Source organism: Malania oleifera, chromosome 6 (genome assembly GCF_029873635.1).
Source record: "Malania oleifera isolate guangnan ecotype guangnan chromosome 6, ASM2987363v1, whole genome shotgun sequence".
NCBI classification, from domain to species: domain Eukaryota; kingdom Viridiplantae; phylum Streptophyta; class Magnoliopsida; order Santalales; family Ximeniaceae; genus Malania; species Malania oleifera.
In genome coordinates this window covers 22,238,707-22,252,248 of record NC_080422.1, presented here as the reverse complement: position 1 = coordinate 22,252,248, position 13,542 = coordinate 22,238,707, and the positions used below count along the sequence as shown (strand labels likewise).

Sequence of the window (13,542 nt, the reverse complement as noted above, 5' to 3'; positions counted from 1 at the left end):
ACAAGTCTTACTCATTTCTCCTTCTTTGGGCAATCTTTTGCATAATGCTCCTTTTGATTGCAGAGGTAGCATCTTTGTCTTTTTGGGTCTCTTCGATGCTTCCTTTTTCTTAAATACTTCCATTTTTTCTTCTTATGTCTCGACTTTTTGGATTTCCTGTGTGTTCAAAAATCTACTTCTCTAGGTTCCCATGTTGAGTAGGAGCAATGTTTATCTCCTTTGCACTTGATACGAAGGTCCTTCCTCTTGCATTCTTTAGTAATTTTTATGCTTGCTCTCTGGACTCTTTTATACATGTCGTATTTTCTGTAGAGCGCATCTAGATTCATAAGAGCACTTCGATAGAGTTTACCTAAAAAGGTATTTTCTAGTCTTTTTCCACTCATCTGGAGTTCTCAAAGCACCTCTTCTCCAAGTGGATCAGGCAGGCTATTCAAGTAAGCTTGCTTCAGATTGATGTCACCAGGTCCGCACAAAGTATAATACCTTTTAGAGATAAGATTATAATGCTTAACTTTTCTTTTAAGGGAGCAGCATTTAATCTTCGTATACTCTTCTTGGGCTTGGGTAATGTGATCTTCCCATGCTCCACAAAATTATTCAAGGATCTGGGAGATGAACATATCCAAGCTTGAAACTTGTGAGAGTTGAAGCTATCTATATTCTCCAAGGTTAATCCACCAGATTCTTAATCTACCGACAAACTTTAAGACAGCTTGAGTGATGACTTCTCTTAACATGATTCCTTCTTTCATCATCTATTTTGTACACCGGGTATGAAGTTCTAGAATCTTATTTCGCCATTGATTAGGTGGAAGTCCTTCGAGCGAGATAGATGGACCATTTGCGCTTGAAGCATTCGAGCTTTGGGAAGGATTAGCTGACAAAGTTCCTTTAGAGAGATTGATGTTGTCTTCGATTTCTTCTTCATCAGAGGTATTTTTGTATCCCAATCTATGAGTGGATGGTTGAGTCATCATTGCCACTTTAGGGGATGAATCCTCCTTTTCATATGAACATGGGGACGAGTCGCTCTCTCTATTTTTTGGAGAGCTAGGAGTGTTTCATCCTTTCTCGGGATTTCTTTTGGACAGCCTTGGGAAGGTGTCACCAGCTTGGATAGAAGCTTGGAGATGGAGTTGTCTTTTTCCAGAATTCCCACATTGGGTTCATGACTACTGGTTTCCCCAATCTTTTGTTTGTTTTTCTTCTTGGTGGATGAGGTTTGTGTTGTTTCAACCCTTTCAATTTGGATTAGTTGTTGTTGCGTATGTTGGCTCTTCTTCAGATGCAAAAAGGAATCAGTTCATCTGAATAAAGCTTGGATTAATATTAGTTAGAACGTTGGTTGAGGAGAGCTGAATGCCAAGCTAGTTGGGGGGAATAACGTGTCAATCTTGGTCTGTCTGTGTTGTTGTTGCTGACTTTGCTTAAGAGAATTCAATTGAGCTTTGAGGTGTTGCATTTCTGCTTCTTTTTTCTTAAAAGCGGGTGAGAAGGATGAAGTGTGTTGAATTATCTACATGAGTTCTTTATGGACTCTTTGGATCTGGCTTTGGCACTTATCGATGAGAACCGCTATGATGTCAAATCTATTGTCAACTTTATTTTCCAATTCCCTTTGGTTGTCAACAATTTGCTGGAGCATTTTGTTCTGGGCAAGGGCATTTTTAGATTGCCAGTTAAGGGTGGCTTCAGCTACAGAAATTTGCTTAGAGGATCCATCCGGATTGATGATGCCAGGATCTCTAATCTTCTAGGAATGTCTTGTTTTGAGTCTTATGTTTTCATACTCCAATGGTCATTTTCATAGTTTGAGGTCCTAGTCATATTGACCTGAAGAACATTATCAACTTTGTAGAGATACCTACTATCATCGTCTTGCTGTTCTTCTGGATATCCATATGGCCATCTAGCTCTGTAGTTGACATAGTAGTTTAACTTTCTGGATGGTTCTCCCAAAAAGCCTAATGTAGGATCTCCTTCTTCATATCTTTCTTTGAGCCATTGTTGAGAATTTTTTTCTTCCGTTTTCTTCTCCCATTTTTTCTATTCTGATTATCTTCAGAATCATAAATGGGGTTTGTTAGGCAGTCATTGCATGAGCAATTAAACACCAAACCATTTATGTCCGTCCTTTGTGTGAGGCTGATACACAGGAGCGCCATCTCCTTGGAAACAAGGAATTAGGATATTAGATCCCAATGCATTTGGATCTGCCAAGTTGACATTATGGGATGATGGTTTGATTTTTGCCTTTTTCTCTTCCAGATGGATGGGAGGTTTGTGGTATGGTTGAATCATCATGGTAGGGAAGACTGGTTAGGAATCAGTTATGGATTCATGGGTTTTTGGAAAGGATATATGGACATCTCCATTTAGTGTGGTTTTGTAAATGGGATCATGAAGGATGACTGGTTTGGGGATATGATGAAGTTGTTCATATTTGGTTATCTAGGCTTTTGGAAGAAGTTTGATGAGCTCTTTTCTGGATATCTGTCTGAAACATGGACATGACTAGGAACGAGACTGGTATCATAGTTAACTAGGAGTGCATCCTAATTTTCTCTTGGTGCAACCAGGTCAAAGGAATGGTTTTGTAGTTTGTAAACCATCTAGTGATGATGAGTGGTTGCACAAGAGTTAGAGATCTGCAGAGCTCCAACAATTTGAATTTGAACCTTGAGAGTTGTTCTCATACTTGTATCAGTCAGAGGTATGTAGTAGTTTGGAAAGATCATGAAGCTCACCGTTTCTGCGTTTAATGTTGTTTGCATAATAGTGATGCAGGCATGCTCATACTTACAGAACTTGGAATCTAGTAAAGCAATTCTAGAACTGGTTAGAAGACCTTTCCTCCCGTGAAAGGTTAAATAGAGCTTGATGGCCTCCATGTGTATGTGAGTATATCCTTGGTTGAGATATTTTCGTTGGAAGTCATGAGGGAATTCCAGAGTCACAAACTATTCTTCTTTCATTGCCATCAACTGGTGAGAATCAAATTTTGAAGCTTCAATAAGCTTATTCACTCCCTTTGGTATTGTAGTCTTTATTATGAACTTTTTCAGGAGACTCAAAGGATACTTGGTCTTGTCATAGACAAAGTATGGATTTGTGATTTTGGGATCCTTGGTTTGGGGGACAAGGCTGGTTTTTGGATTTTCTGGATGGTAATCTACTTCATACATAGAATCATAACGATCAGAAGGGAATAAGGTTGAAAATGAAAATCTTGGGGAAGAATTAGAGGATGAAGATTGACTGAGCATGGTTTTAGAAGACATGGTTACTCAAATGAAAAACTCAAAACCCCTTCTCACAACCTTTGAATAATAGACCTTCTGTTCACCTTTTTTTAAATATGATGGACATATTCAGTCCTAATAACTATGTCTTGCATCTATCATCAAGAAATGAAGCAATGAATCTATCTAAGTGTTCTTCTTTTGTTTTCACTACTAGAGAAGCCAATTAAGCCCAACCAAACATAGCCTCTCTATGGCCTTCAACAAGTCAAGGGCACCTTAGGCCTTACTCCCTAATAATTTCAACAAAATAAAATCACTTATACGGAATCAATACTTTCTACCCTGATAGATTATCAATAGGACAAGGATATTAGGATAGAATCAAAGTGTCCGGTGCTTTGTTCATTACCATTCTAGTGTAGAGGATCCACATAAATGTGGCAATCACAGAGCATACTTAGGGTAGAACTAGAGCCTTTGTAGGTGAACAAAGAGATCCATCAATCCAAGAGTGATAGAGGCTCTGAAGGAGTCTTTAAGCTTCCATGGCTCTAATACCAATTAGGCACTCAGTGTAGGATTGTGAACAGAGAGAGAGAGAGAGAGAGACTGAGAGATATTTCATTACCAGAAAGAGAGATTACAAGGGAGGAGACTAGAGAACTTCTTATAATGGACTTAGAAACTCCGACTAGTTCTGCCCCCCAACTTACTAACCCCTTATACAAATGAGGAGAGAGGAAATATGCCTTGGCATCTTGGCATATTCTTTTTCCTTTATCTCCTTTACAAAAGCCAAAATAATATTACCACACCTTTTGCTTATTCTAAAGCTTACGACCGGATAAAGCAAAAGCTTACATATAGACATAAAGTAAAAGCTTACACACTGACAAAGACATAAAGCAAACGCTTACACACTGACAAAGACATAAAGCAAAAGATACCACATTGATAAGGACATAAAGCAAAAGCTAAAGATAAACGACCATGTGATCATGTCGGGGGTCTGATTTGGGCTTGTGTTTGGCTCTGTAGTTCTCTTCCTCTTCCTCTTCTTCAAGATAAATTGTCAGAACCTCCAAGTCATCAATGCCTCCATTGGTATCAATATGTTCCACATAGTGAAGTGTCAACCTGTTTGTGAGATATATGCTGTAGAAATGAGGGGACAGTACGAGGTAATGAGTATTTTTGGCCTTTCCGACATCTTGGAAATTAACTGGGTTGAACATGTTTGGTGCTATCTTTTATGGATTAACATTGTTAATATAACAAAGGTTTTTCTAGTATTGATCCAGTCTCGTGCCGACAAGTGTGGGTCGCCAAAGGGATTTTCCTTGAAACTTCTGATTCTTTCACAAACTGGAAAAATGTTAACAAACCTATCCCCTTTGTTTTTTTTTTTTTTTTTAATTTCACCCTGTAAGTGGAATGTGACAAGAAGATAAGGGAATCCAGTCATGAAGTCGACGTGTTCAATCCATTGCCATTCTGTCATGAAAAAGAGAAGCTAGTCTTTAAGATATCTATAATGCTGAGGCCTTTGTGTATGGTTGGTAAGGAAGGCAAATGTCCTTCCTTTGTGAGTAAATCTTGAAAAATGAGCAGTCTATTTAGTGTACAAAAACTACAACACAGTCAATTTCGAAGAAACTACAACAATTTACCTTTCAAAGTGATTTTATAAATGTCTTGCCTAAAAAATATGGATTAAATTCAAAAGAATTCTTTACAACAGGTTTGATTCATGAAATAATGATTTGGAAGTATTAGACCCAATATTAGATTGATTAACGACACCTCATCAGATGCATTCCACGACTGGCAGTTGAAGTAGATGCATTCCAAAGAAGAAAAGAAATTGTGCATTGCTTTGATGCATAATAAAGGATATAACTTAATAATGGAATTTGCCAAAAACACTGAACTTAAAACAAGCATTAATACATTGAAAAACTACAAAATAAAGGTCCTGCAATTTGTTCCATGGTGAGAAATTGTCTCCTTAGCATTCTACAGGGTTAAAATGCAATGTATTGTCACCTACAAATTACTTGGATATGAAATTAAACTTCAAGTATTTTTCCCACAATATATAGAACAATCTGATAACCATGAGAAAGCTTCAAAACATAATTATATCTTCTTCTTTTTTTTTGAAGGGTAGATTTGTGTAAGAGTAGGGCTTGTCCTTCTCACAGAGCTAACTCAGCTCATGCTGTCCTCCTTTTTAAGGTGTTCATGTTGGAGAGTAGTGTGCGTTTAGTGGTTTTTTTTTTTTTTTTTTTTTTCCATTTTTTTAAAAATCTTTTTTGTTTTCCCCTCCAACCCCCCCCCCCCCCCCCCCGCGCCCCGCCAAAGGGGAAGGTTGGGAATGGATAGGATGTTTCGTGAAAGATGCTTCCAAGACCTAATTTCACTTCTCCAAAAAGCACATATAAAGCACGTCACATACCACTGACATCACATAACATATAACCACTTCAAAAATGAAACATTACTCCATTCAAATGGCAAATGGTGAATATAATAGCTCAACAAAATCCAACAAATACCTTTTCTTGCACTCTTTCCATTACAGATTGATTCTTAGCAACTATGGTAAGTGCGCCATCACTCACAGATATCCGTGCACCTGCATTACAGTAAATTTACAACATGAATAAAAAGAAAAGAAATCGTGCATCCTATGATTTAATGAAAGCTCCTCATCGATTTAGCTTTCTGAAATTTTCTGTGCAAAAAAGCTTCTTACAAGAAGTGTGCCAAATTGAGTAAACCAATTAAAACAGCACACACTATACAAATACATGCAAATGAATACAACAAACTCAAAGATAATGCTGTCAAGGACTTTCATGTGGCTAAGTTTATCAATCCATAATTCAAAAGGGATTATGAACGTTCAATAAATTTAGAAGGAACTACAGTGGGCCTATGTCAGTGGGACATCTTCCAAATGTCTAAATCTTTATAGGAAAAAAGAGAATATAAAAAAAATACTAAATCATCTTCAAATTCAAATAAAACATGTTCCTTCTTCAATTTTTCTCTTCAGAGCACCCATAGGCCCAATCAAACGACGAAGGGCATCATTGCTGAATTTCAAGGTGGCTGCAGCATATAGATAATCTCAATGAACAGAAAAAGGAATAACATCACATTGAAAGCTGTAAGCCAGTAAGTCAAATAGAAAACCAAAAGTAGAGCATTCAACCTAATGGAGGGGAATTTATGTCATCTTGAGTACGCGGTGCATTTATCTTTTGCTCCATGCGGTCAAGGATTTGAAGACGACCCTTAAGAGCAGGCTCTAAACACTCACAAATAATATCTAAAGGAATTCCAGCAGGTTTTATATCTAACTGAATTGCAGTTACTCCATTTGGTGCGCCTGCAATCTTGAAGTCCATGTCCCCCAGAAGATGATCTTCCATTTGATTTGATAGATGACCATAACAAAGGAACATTGAAACTTATAATTCACATATTAGATAAGATATCAAAGAAGGATGAAAGAACACATTTAAACTTGTCAAAATATATTAGTGTAAGGATTTATGTAAGTAACCTTAAATGAATAAAAAGTATGATATTTTTTTAATTAAGGAAGAAAATATAAAAGAAACACGGCAAATTTACTTTATCTAATAATTTATTTAATTAAAATCAAGAATAATGCTTAAATTTAGAATTTATAAATGAAGAAAATGCTAGAAATGGACCCCCACCTTCTAAATTTTGAATGTTTAATAAAAAATTTATGCTATAGTAAATTTCTGACATATGGTAGCATTAGCTACAATTACAGGAAAACTGTTGCCCCTAAATCCATTCTCATCCTGCACATAAAAATGTCAAAGGTAAACAACAATACGGATTTCTCAAAGAATCAAAATTTACCTATTTTAACTTTTGACACAAATATAAAATAAACTAATCGCATTCAAGGTGTTCCCCTCGATGAAACAACGTCCTAGAGTGCTAGGAGTTGCATTGCAAATTTTGAAACTGCCATTTATTTCATCATGTATGCTTCCCCATGGGCTGAAGTAGAAACTTTCTTTGTGAATCCTACACAAAACACAAACTTAGAATTCTCAAAACTAGAGGTGAATAAAAGTGTTTTCTCATTTTTGAAGAAGGTTTTCTTGGAGCTGCAAATGCCACACACACCTGCAAGTGGTCAGCACAAAAAGGCTACCTAAAAAAAAAAAAACAAATCACACAACAGCAGTTCACTCACTTGTTTCCAGGCAGCAAATGAAAGAGGGTGAAACCTGCAAGTAGTAATATAATTTTTTATGCTTTCAAAATCCTAACATAGAAACGAGGGGGGAGCTTGTTTCTAGAAGTATGTTTCAAAATGAAAATAAAAAACCAATCATGTTTCAAAATGAAAATAAAAAACCAATCACCATTCCAGAACAGAGCATCAACAACAAAGAAATTCAAAATAGTAGAATTGAATAAAAATAGTAACCAGGACAAAGCAGAAACAGCAACATCTTTCGAAAAAAATGATTATATATATATTTAAATTAAAAACACCATTAGTGACGAATTTCAAAACCATTACTATTACCCTATTATTAGTGACAAATTTTACAAACCGTCACTAATACCTTATTAATAGTGACGAATTTTACAAACCGTCACTAATATTGTCAAATAAATTATTTTCATATTTTTTAAAATTAAAAATACTATTAGTGACGAATTTCAAAACCGTCACTAAAACCCTACTAATACTGACGAATTTTACAAACCGTCACTAATATTGTCAAATAATTTATTTTTATATTTTTAAAATTAAAAAAACTATTAGTGACGAATTTCAAAACCGTCACTAATACCCCATTAATAGTAACGAATTTTACAAACCATCACTAATATTATCAAATAAATTATTTTCATATTTTTTTTAAATTAAAAACACTATTAGTGACGAATTTCAAAACCGTTACTAATACCCTATTATTAGTGACGAATTTTACAAATTATCAATAATACCCTATTAATAGTGATGAAAATTTTTCAAACCGTCACTAATATTATCAAATAAATTATTTCGTATTTTTTTAAAATTAAAAATATTATTAGTGATGAATTTCAAAACCGTCACTAATACTATATTATTAGTGATGAATTTTACAAACCGTCACTAATATTGTCAAATAAATTATTATAATTTATTAATAAATACTATTAGTGACGGTTATTTAATCACCACTAATAAGTTACTTTTAGTGACGAATTAAATTCGTCATTAATATCACAGAATTGTCACTAATATTTTTTCGGTATAATTTTCGCGTGAAAAATTGTTTCCTGTGCGATTTTTAGTGACGAAAGTATTTGTGATGGTATAAAAAATCATCACTAATAGTGTTGTATTAGTGACGGCTGCTAAAACCGTCACTAATGCTTATACTAAAAAATCGTTACTAATACTAACTTTTAGTGGGAAAATTGAATTCGTCACTAAAAATCAATTTTTTTTTGTAGTATGGAGAATGCTTATCAACGTTCTGATGTATGGATAAGTCATTAATTCTTTAATATCTATGGAATTACATTTTTTTAATTGATTGGTCATATTCATGCATATACTAAATTCGAAACTTAATTAGGATAGTTTAGGAGCCTAATTAAGGAGGATATTCTTAGCCTTCTAGCCTCTTCCAAAATGAAATTGACCATGCAAATGGTGCTTTGGGTAATGTGATTTTTTTTTCTAGATTTTAGAATGAGTGCATAATGAGGGGAATGTTAAATAAGGTAGTCACGCAAACTTTCATATCTTTTTTTCCTATAGAGTGTCTTTATTTTTTAAGGGCATATTGATCGAATCTTGTATATTAACAATTTTTCTAGTTGCCTCTGACCTTATGGAACGGCATGTTAAAAAAAAAAAAGAAAAATAATTTTTCAAGTTTATTTTAGCTAATGGAATGTAGGATTTTCTAGTTTTAAAGAATCCGTCTTATCTAGACCAGCATCCACAAAAATTACTTGTACCATACATATGCGAACGAATCAATATATATATATAGATAATGATCAACCTTATCATAAGTGAATATATCAATTCTGTTTATGCCTTCATCATGCATATAGGGAAAGTATACCTTTTCTCTTAGGCCATCCATTGACTTAATCATGAAAAATCAAAAGGAAAAAATAAGCATAATATGAACATGATACAAAAATAATCAAGGATTGTATTTAGTGAATTAAAGTAAAACCAGAGACTTCAATCTCAATTTGAAGCATATTGAACAAATTTTCAGCATGATCAGTGCCATAGGTTTCCCAATTCTTATTAAGCATTGGATCTCAATACCATTAAATGAAACAATTCTAAATGTAGAACAGAAAATCAAAGCAGTTGCATCACATGAACATCAAGAAGGGGCTATAGGCATAAGCTAAATAGCTACAGCCCTCTTGCTAGCATTTTCTCGTAATTCTCGATCGACTCGAGGCGCTGGAGCAACAGCTGCTGCCTGAACCTCTTAATAAAAGCGTCGGCGCTCTCGTTTATGTCTTCGGTGGGCTTGCGCTCGAGCCTCCTCGCCACGGACGGCAGCGGTTCTTTCTGATCGGCAGCACGAGATATCGATGCCACAGCTGCTTTCCCTGTAGAACTATCACCCTTAACTTTGTGATCCTGTTCTTCCAAAACCTTAGAACCGCGGTGGAGGGGAGATGTGTGGGTAAGCTTCATGTTGGCTTGATCTGTTCTTCTCATCTTCTCAAAGCCCAATACGAGTTCAGATCACAGATATATGCTTTCCAAGCTTATTTTGCGTTTGGCTTCCATCCATATATATATATATATATATATATATATATATATATAGTATTATACTTATTGTATGATAATACGGTGAGGAGTTTTTTATTCACAGCCGCCTTGGCTGACTGAAAGGAATTAAATTAATATATACTCACACGCATGAAATAATTTATAGAATTAAAGGGATGGGCTAGCATTAAAGGTTCCATGTTAATTGGACGGCTGAGAGATCACTTTATGGCACATTAACCTTTTTCATTCTTATAGTTTATATATAATATTTGACTTGACACGGAAGGAAAAGCGTGATGACAGTATTGGCATCCCCACCTAATTCATGCACATGCTCTTTAAATAATTCCCGGCATGGTAGGCCATTGTAGGTATTAAATGACGAAACCATTGACTAGCACTTCCCCATATGCTTGACCTAAATTATAGGGATGGGAAATAATAATAATAATAATAATTGTTCACACTTAATTAACCCTTTAAGGATGGGGAAAGTGTAAGCATCTTGAGATTTGAATTTTATACTCATAAAAATTCATTTGTAAATCAAAAATCTATATGAAAATTTAGTTTATAAGGCAAGATGTCAACTATAATTTTAACACAAGACTCAATCTTTGCATTTTCGGATACCCTTAACCTTAATTTTCACAAGATTTCTTTGTTAAAATCTATACCTTTTACATATATTGCTTCATGATTTTTACGTTATAATTTTGTTTAGCAAAGCATAATGCAAATTCGTTGACAAGTTAAAGTTGAAGATGTTAAGTAACGATCCAAGCTAAGTTGACCCAACAAAAGAAAAAAAAACAAAAAAGGAACAAAACTATAGAATGAAATTAACAATAACTGTGGATAGAAATTAATTAGCTAGAAGTATCTTACCTTTTTTATAATGTCGAAACCCCCCGTCTTTTAGGCAACAATGAAAAAAACAGGCCAGAATTAGTAAACTGATCTACTCTTTTATATCTTTTTTTAAATAGTGGAAAGGAAAAGATGGGCTATAAGCCGAGAACCAGCAAGAAGTATTTGGTGAGAAGGTGAGAAAAAAAAAGTGTTTTGTTGGGGTTTCCACTTTCCACAAACTAAAAGTTTCCTTTTACTGCCATATATATGTTATACGTATGCAGACAGAGCTGATGCATGGGTTGGCAGAGAGCCATTTAGGGAAACCCAGATGGTTAGATCCCTCAAGTTTAAAGAAATCACATTTTTCATCATAAGGAAAGCGAAGCATGACTTGATACCCTTCTTTGCTCACATCTTTAACCGGGAAAGAAAGGAATTAAAAACTGTTAAAATAGAGATATGGATGAGTTGATGCTCAATTTTTTATTTATCTAGTTGTTTTATTTATTCATTTGTACTTATTTCATTACTATTTGAACAACCAAATACCATGTTTACCTTTGATATGCCCAAAATATATCAATTAATAAAATAAAGTCAGCATCTAACAATCACTCCCCAAGTCAAGCCTTAAGCAATCAGTTTCAACTCAATAAAGAGGGGAGAGATCCACGCTGGCGCCTTAAACGCTTGGAGTGACACATGCTGACACTTTATAACCCGAGAGCGATCCACGCCCCCACGTCCTAATGATGAATCACCTCAATGGTCAACCCTCACCACTATAAAGAGGGGGACGCAAACAAGCGAAAATATCTCATTCTTAACTCACCTTTACTGTTGCATTCAACCTCTTTGAAACATTCTCCTTACTTAGGCATCAGAGTAATCCCCCGGAGTACACCCCGGGTCCTCCAAGCCTATTTTTCTTTCACCCATTTCAGGTCATTGGAAGTTGGAGAGCAGCCTTGCAAGTCATCATCATTTTTATCCCGCAACAGTTGGCGCAGTCTGTGGGAACCGCTTCTGAAAGGTGCTCATTCTGCTCCTGACCTCTAACACTCAAATAATGACAACCACTCATGGCTCAAGCTCCGTCCTTGCCGCTAGAAAAGAATCATCCCAGTCCATTCACTCCACACCCGTAGAACATTGGAGGGTCACTAGGGAGGAATTTCTCGCCTTCCAAAAGAAGATGGAGGATATGTTCAACCTACTCTTGCAACAAAAGAGTCAAGAAGAGCATATCCCCCACCAACAATAGGTTAGCCCCAACCCACCTAAGAAAGCAAAGAAACTAAAGGAGAGTGAGGAAAAAACTAACCTTAGTAAGAAGGTGGAAGATGCGAACAGCGTAGGAGTCAACGAGCAAAGATCGACTGAGTTAAAGGAAATGATTAAGAAGATAGACCAAATTGAGAAGATGATGAAAGAGAGCTGAACCAACCCCTTCTACAGGGAAGCCTCTCTAAGATCCTCAGAGTCCCTGTTCACTTAAGAAGTGATGGAGGTCTCACTGCCCAGCGAATTCAAAATGCCGACCTTTGAAAGGTACGAGGGCTTGACTGACCCGGACGATCATCTGGACACCATCAAGGTGTTAATACAATTGCAGGGTGCCCCTGATGCCATCATGTGTCGAGCATTTGCAGTCACCCTTAAAGGTAGTGCTAGGGATTGGTATTGAACCCTACGACCTAGATCAATCGGCTCCTTCTCGGAGATGGAGCAATTGTTCACCAGCCATTTCCTCAGTAATCGGAGAATCATTAAAATGTGGGCTCATCTGATGAGCATGGTTCCAGGAGAATGGGAGACACTAAAAATGTTCATACACCATTTCCTCACCGCAACCCTAGAGATCTGCAACTTGGACATGGGGGTGGCTTTGGCAACTCTGACCATGGATTTTTAGTTGAGAAATTTCTTGTACTCATTGAGGAAGAAGCCACCGGCTGATATAGGAGAACTGATGGCCAGAGCACAAAAGTATATCAACTTGGAAGAAATGATGGATACTAGAGGAAATTGAATTGAGTTGAAAAGGAAGGGTAACAGGGAGATTGGCGAACCTTCTAGACCCATGAAGAGGCAGGAGAATAGCACGTTGTATGCCAACTCTAAGGCGAGAGGGCAACCTAGTAAGTTCCCCACTTATACTCCCCTAAACGTACCATGAACCGATGTGTTGATGCACATGAGAAAGAAAGAATACGTCTCGTGGCTCGAACCTATGCGAGCACCCTCATATAAAAGAAACATGTCAAAGTTCTGTCAATTCCATAGGGATCACAGACACGATACAGAAGAGTGTATTCAACTGAAGAATGAAATAATTGAAATGCCTTGATTAAAAAAAAAGGCCACCTGTTGAGGTTCATAAACAAGGGGGATTGTCAAGGGGAAGCTCGTGAGTAGAAAAGGCCAAACAGTGACAAGAAAGAGGAACAGATCGTAGGAGAAATCTCTGTGATATTTGGAGGATCCGTTAGTGGCGAAGATAGCAGAGGTGCTCGAAAGAGTTATTATAAGTAGGTACTTTTAACAGATAAAAGGGGGCCAAGCGGAAAAAGAAAAAAACAAGACGATGCTATCACCTTTGATAGCAAAGATGAAGAAGGA

General features: G+C 36.3%; 2 protein-coding genes across 2 annotated transcripts; both read right to left on the bottom strand.

The window, feature by feature from the left end:
• Nucleotides 1-4,222: 4,222 nt before the first annotated feature.
• On the bottom strand, nt 4,223-6,664 carry LOC131158505 (polyribonucleotide nucleotidyltransferase 2, mitochondrial-like). The gene is made up of 4 exons (XM_058113375.1): nt 6,469-6,664; nt 6,282-6,365; nt 5,807-5,886; nt 4,223-4,495 (listed from the first exon to the last, which is right to left on the bottom strand). The coding sequence occupies exons 1-4, from the start codon at nt 6,662-6,664 to the stop codon at nt 4,223-4,225; spliced, it is 633 nt and encodes a 210-aa protein (XP_057969358.1).
• A 2,864-nt stretch (nt 6,665-9,528) lies between these two features.
• Nucleotides 9,529-10,189, bottom strand: LOC131157200 (uncharacterized). Its single transcript, XM_058111177.1, has one exon. It carries the CDS (start codon nt 10,003-10,005, stop codon nt 9,691-9,693), a length of 315 nt encoding a protein of 104 aa, XP_057967160.1. The 5' UTR covers nt 10,006-10,189; the 3' UTR covers nt 9,529-9,690.
• Between the last annotated feature and the right edge of the window lie 3,353 nt (nt 10,190-13,542).

Coding starts and splice junctions, on each gene's coding strand:
- LOC131158505 (XM_058113375.1), bottom strand. CDS start 6,664: ATGGACTTCAAGATTGCAGGCGCACCAAATGGAGTAACTGCAATTCAG. Junction 6,366..6,468: donor CATAAATTCCCCTCCATTAG/GTTGAATGCTCT, acceptor TATATGCTGCAG/CCACCTTGAAATTCAGCAAT. Junction 4,496..5,806: donor TGGAAAGAGTGCAAGAAAAG/GTATTTGTTGGA, acceptor AATCCATAAAAG/ATAGCACCAAACATGTTCAA.
- LOC131157200 (XM_058111177.1), bottom strand. CDS start 10,005: ATGAGAAGAACAGATCAAGCCAACATGAAGCTTACCCACACATCTCCC.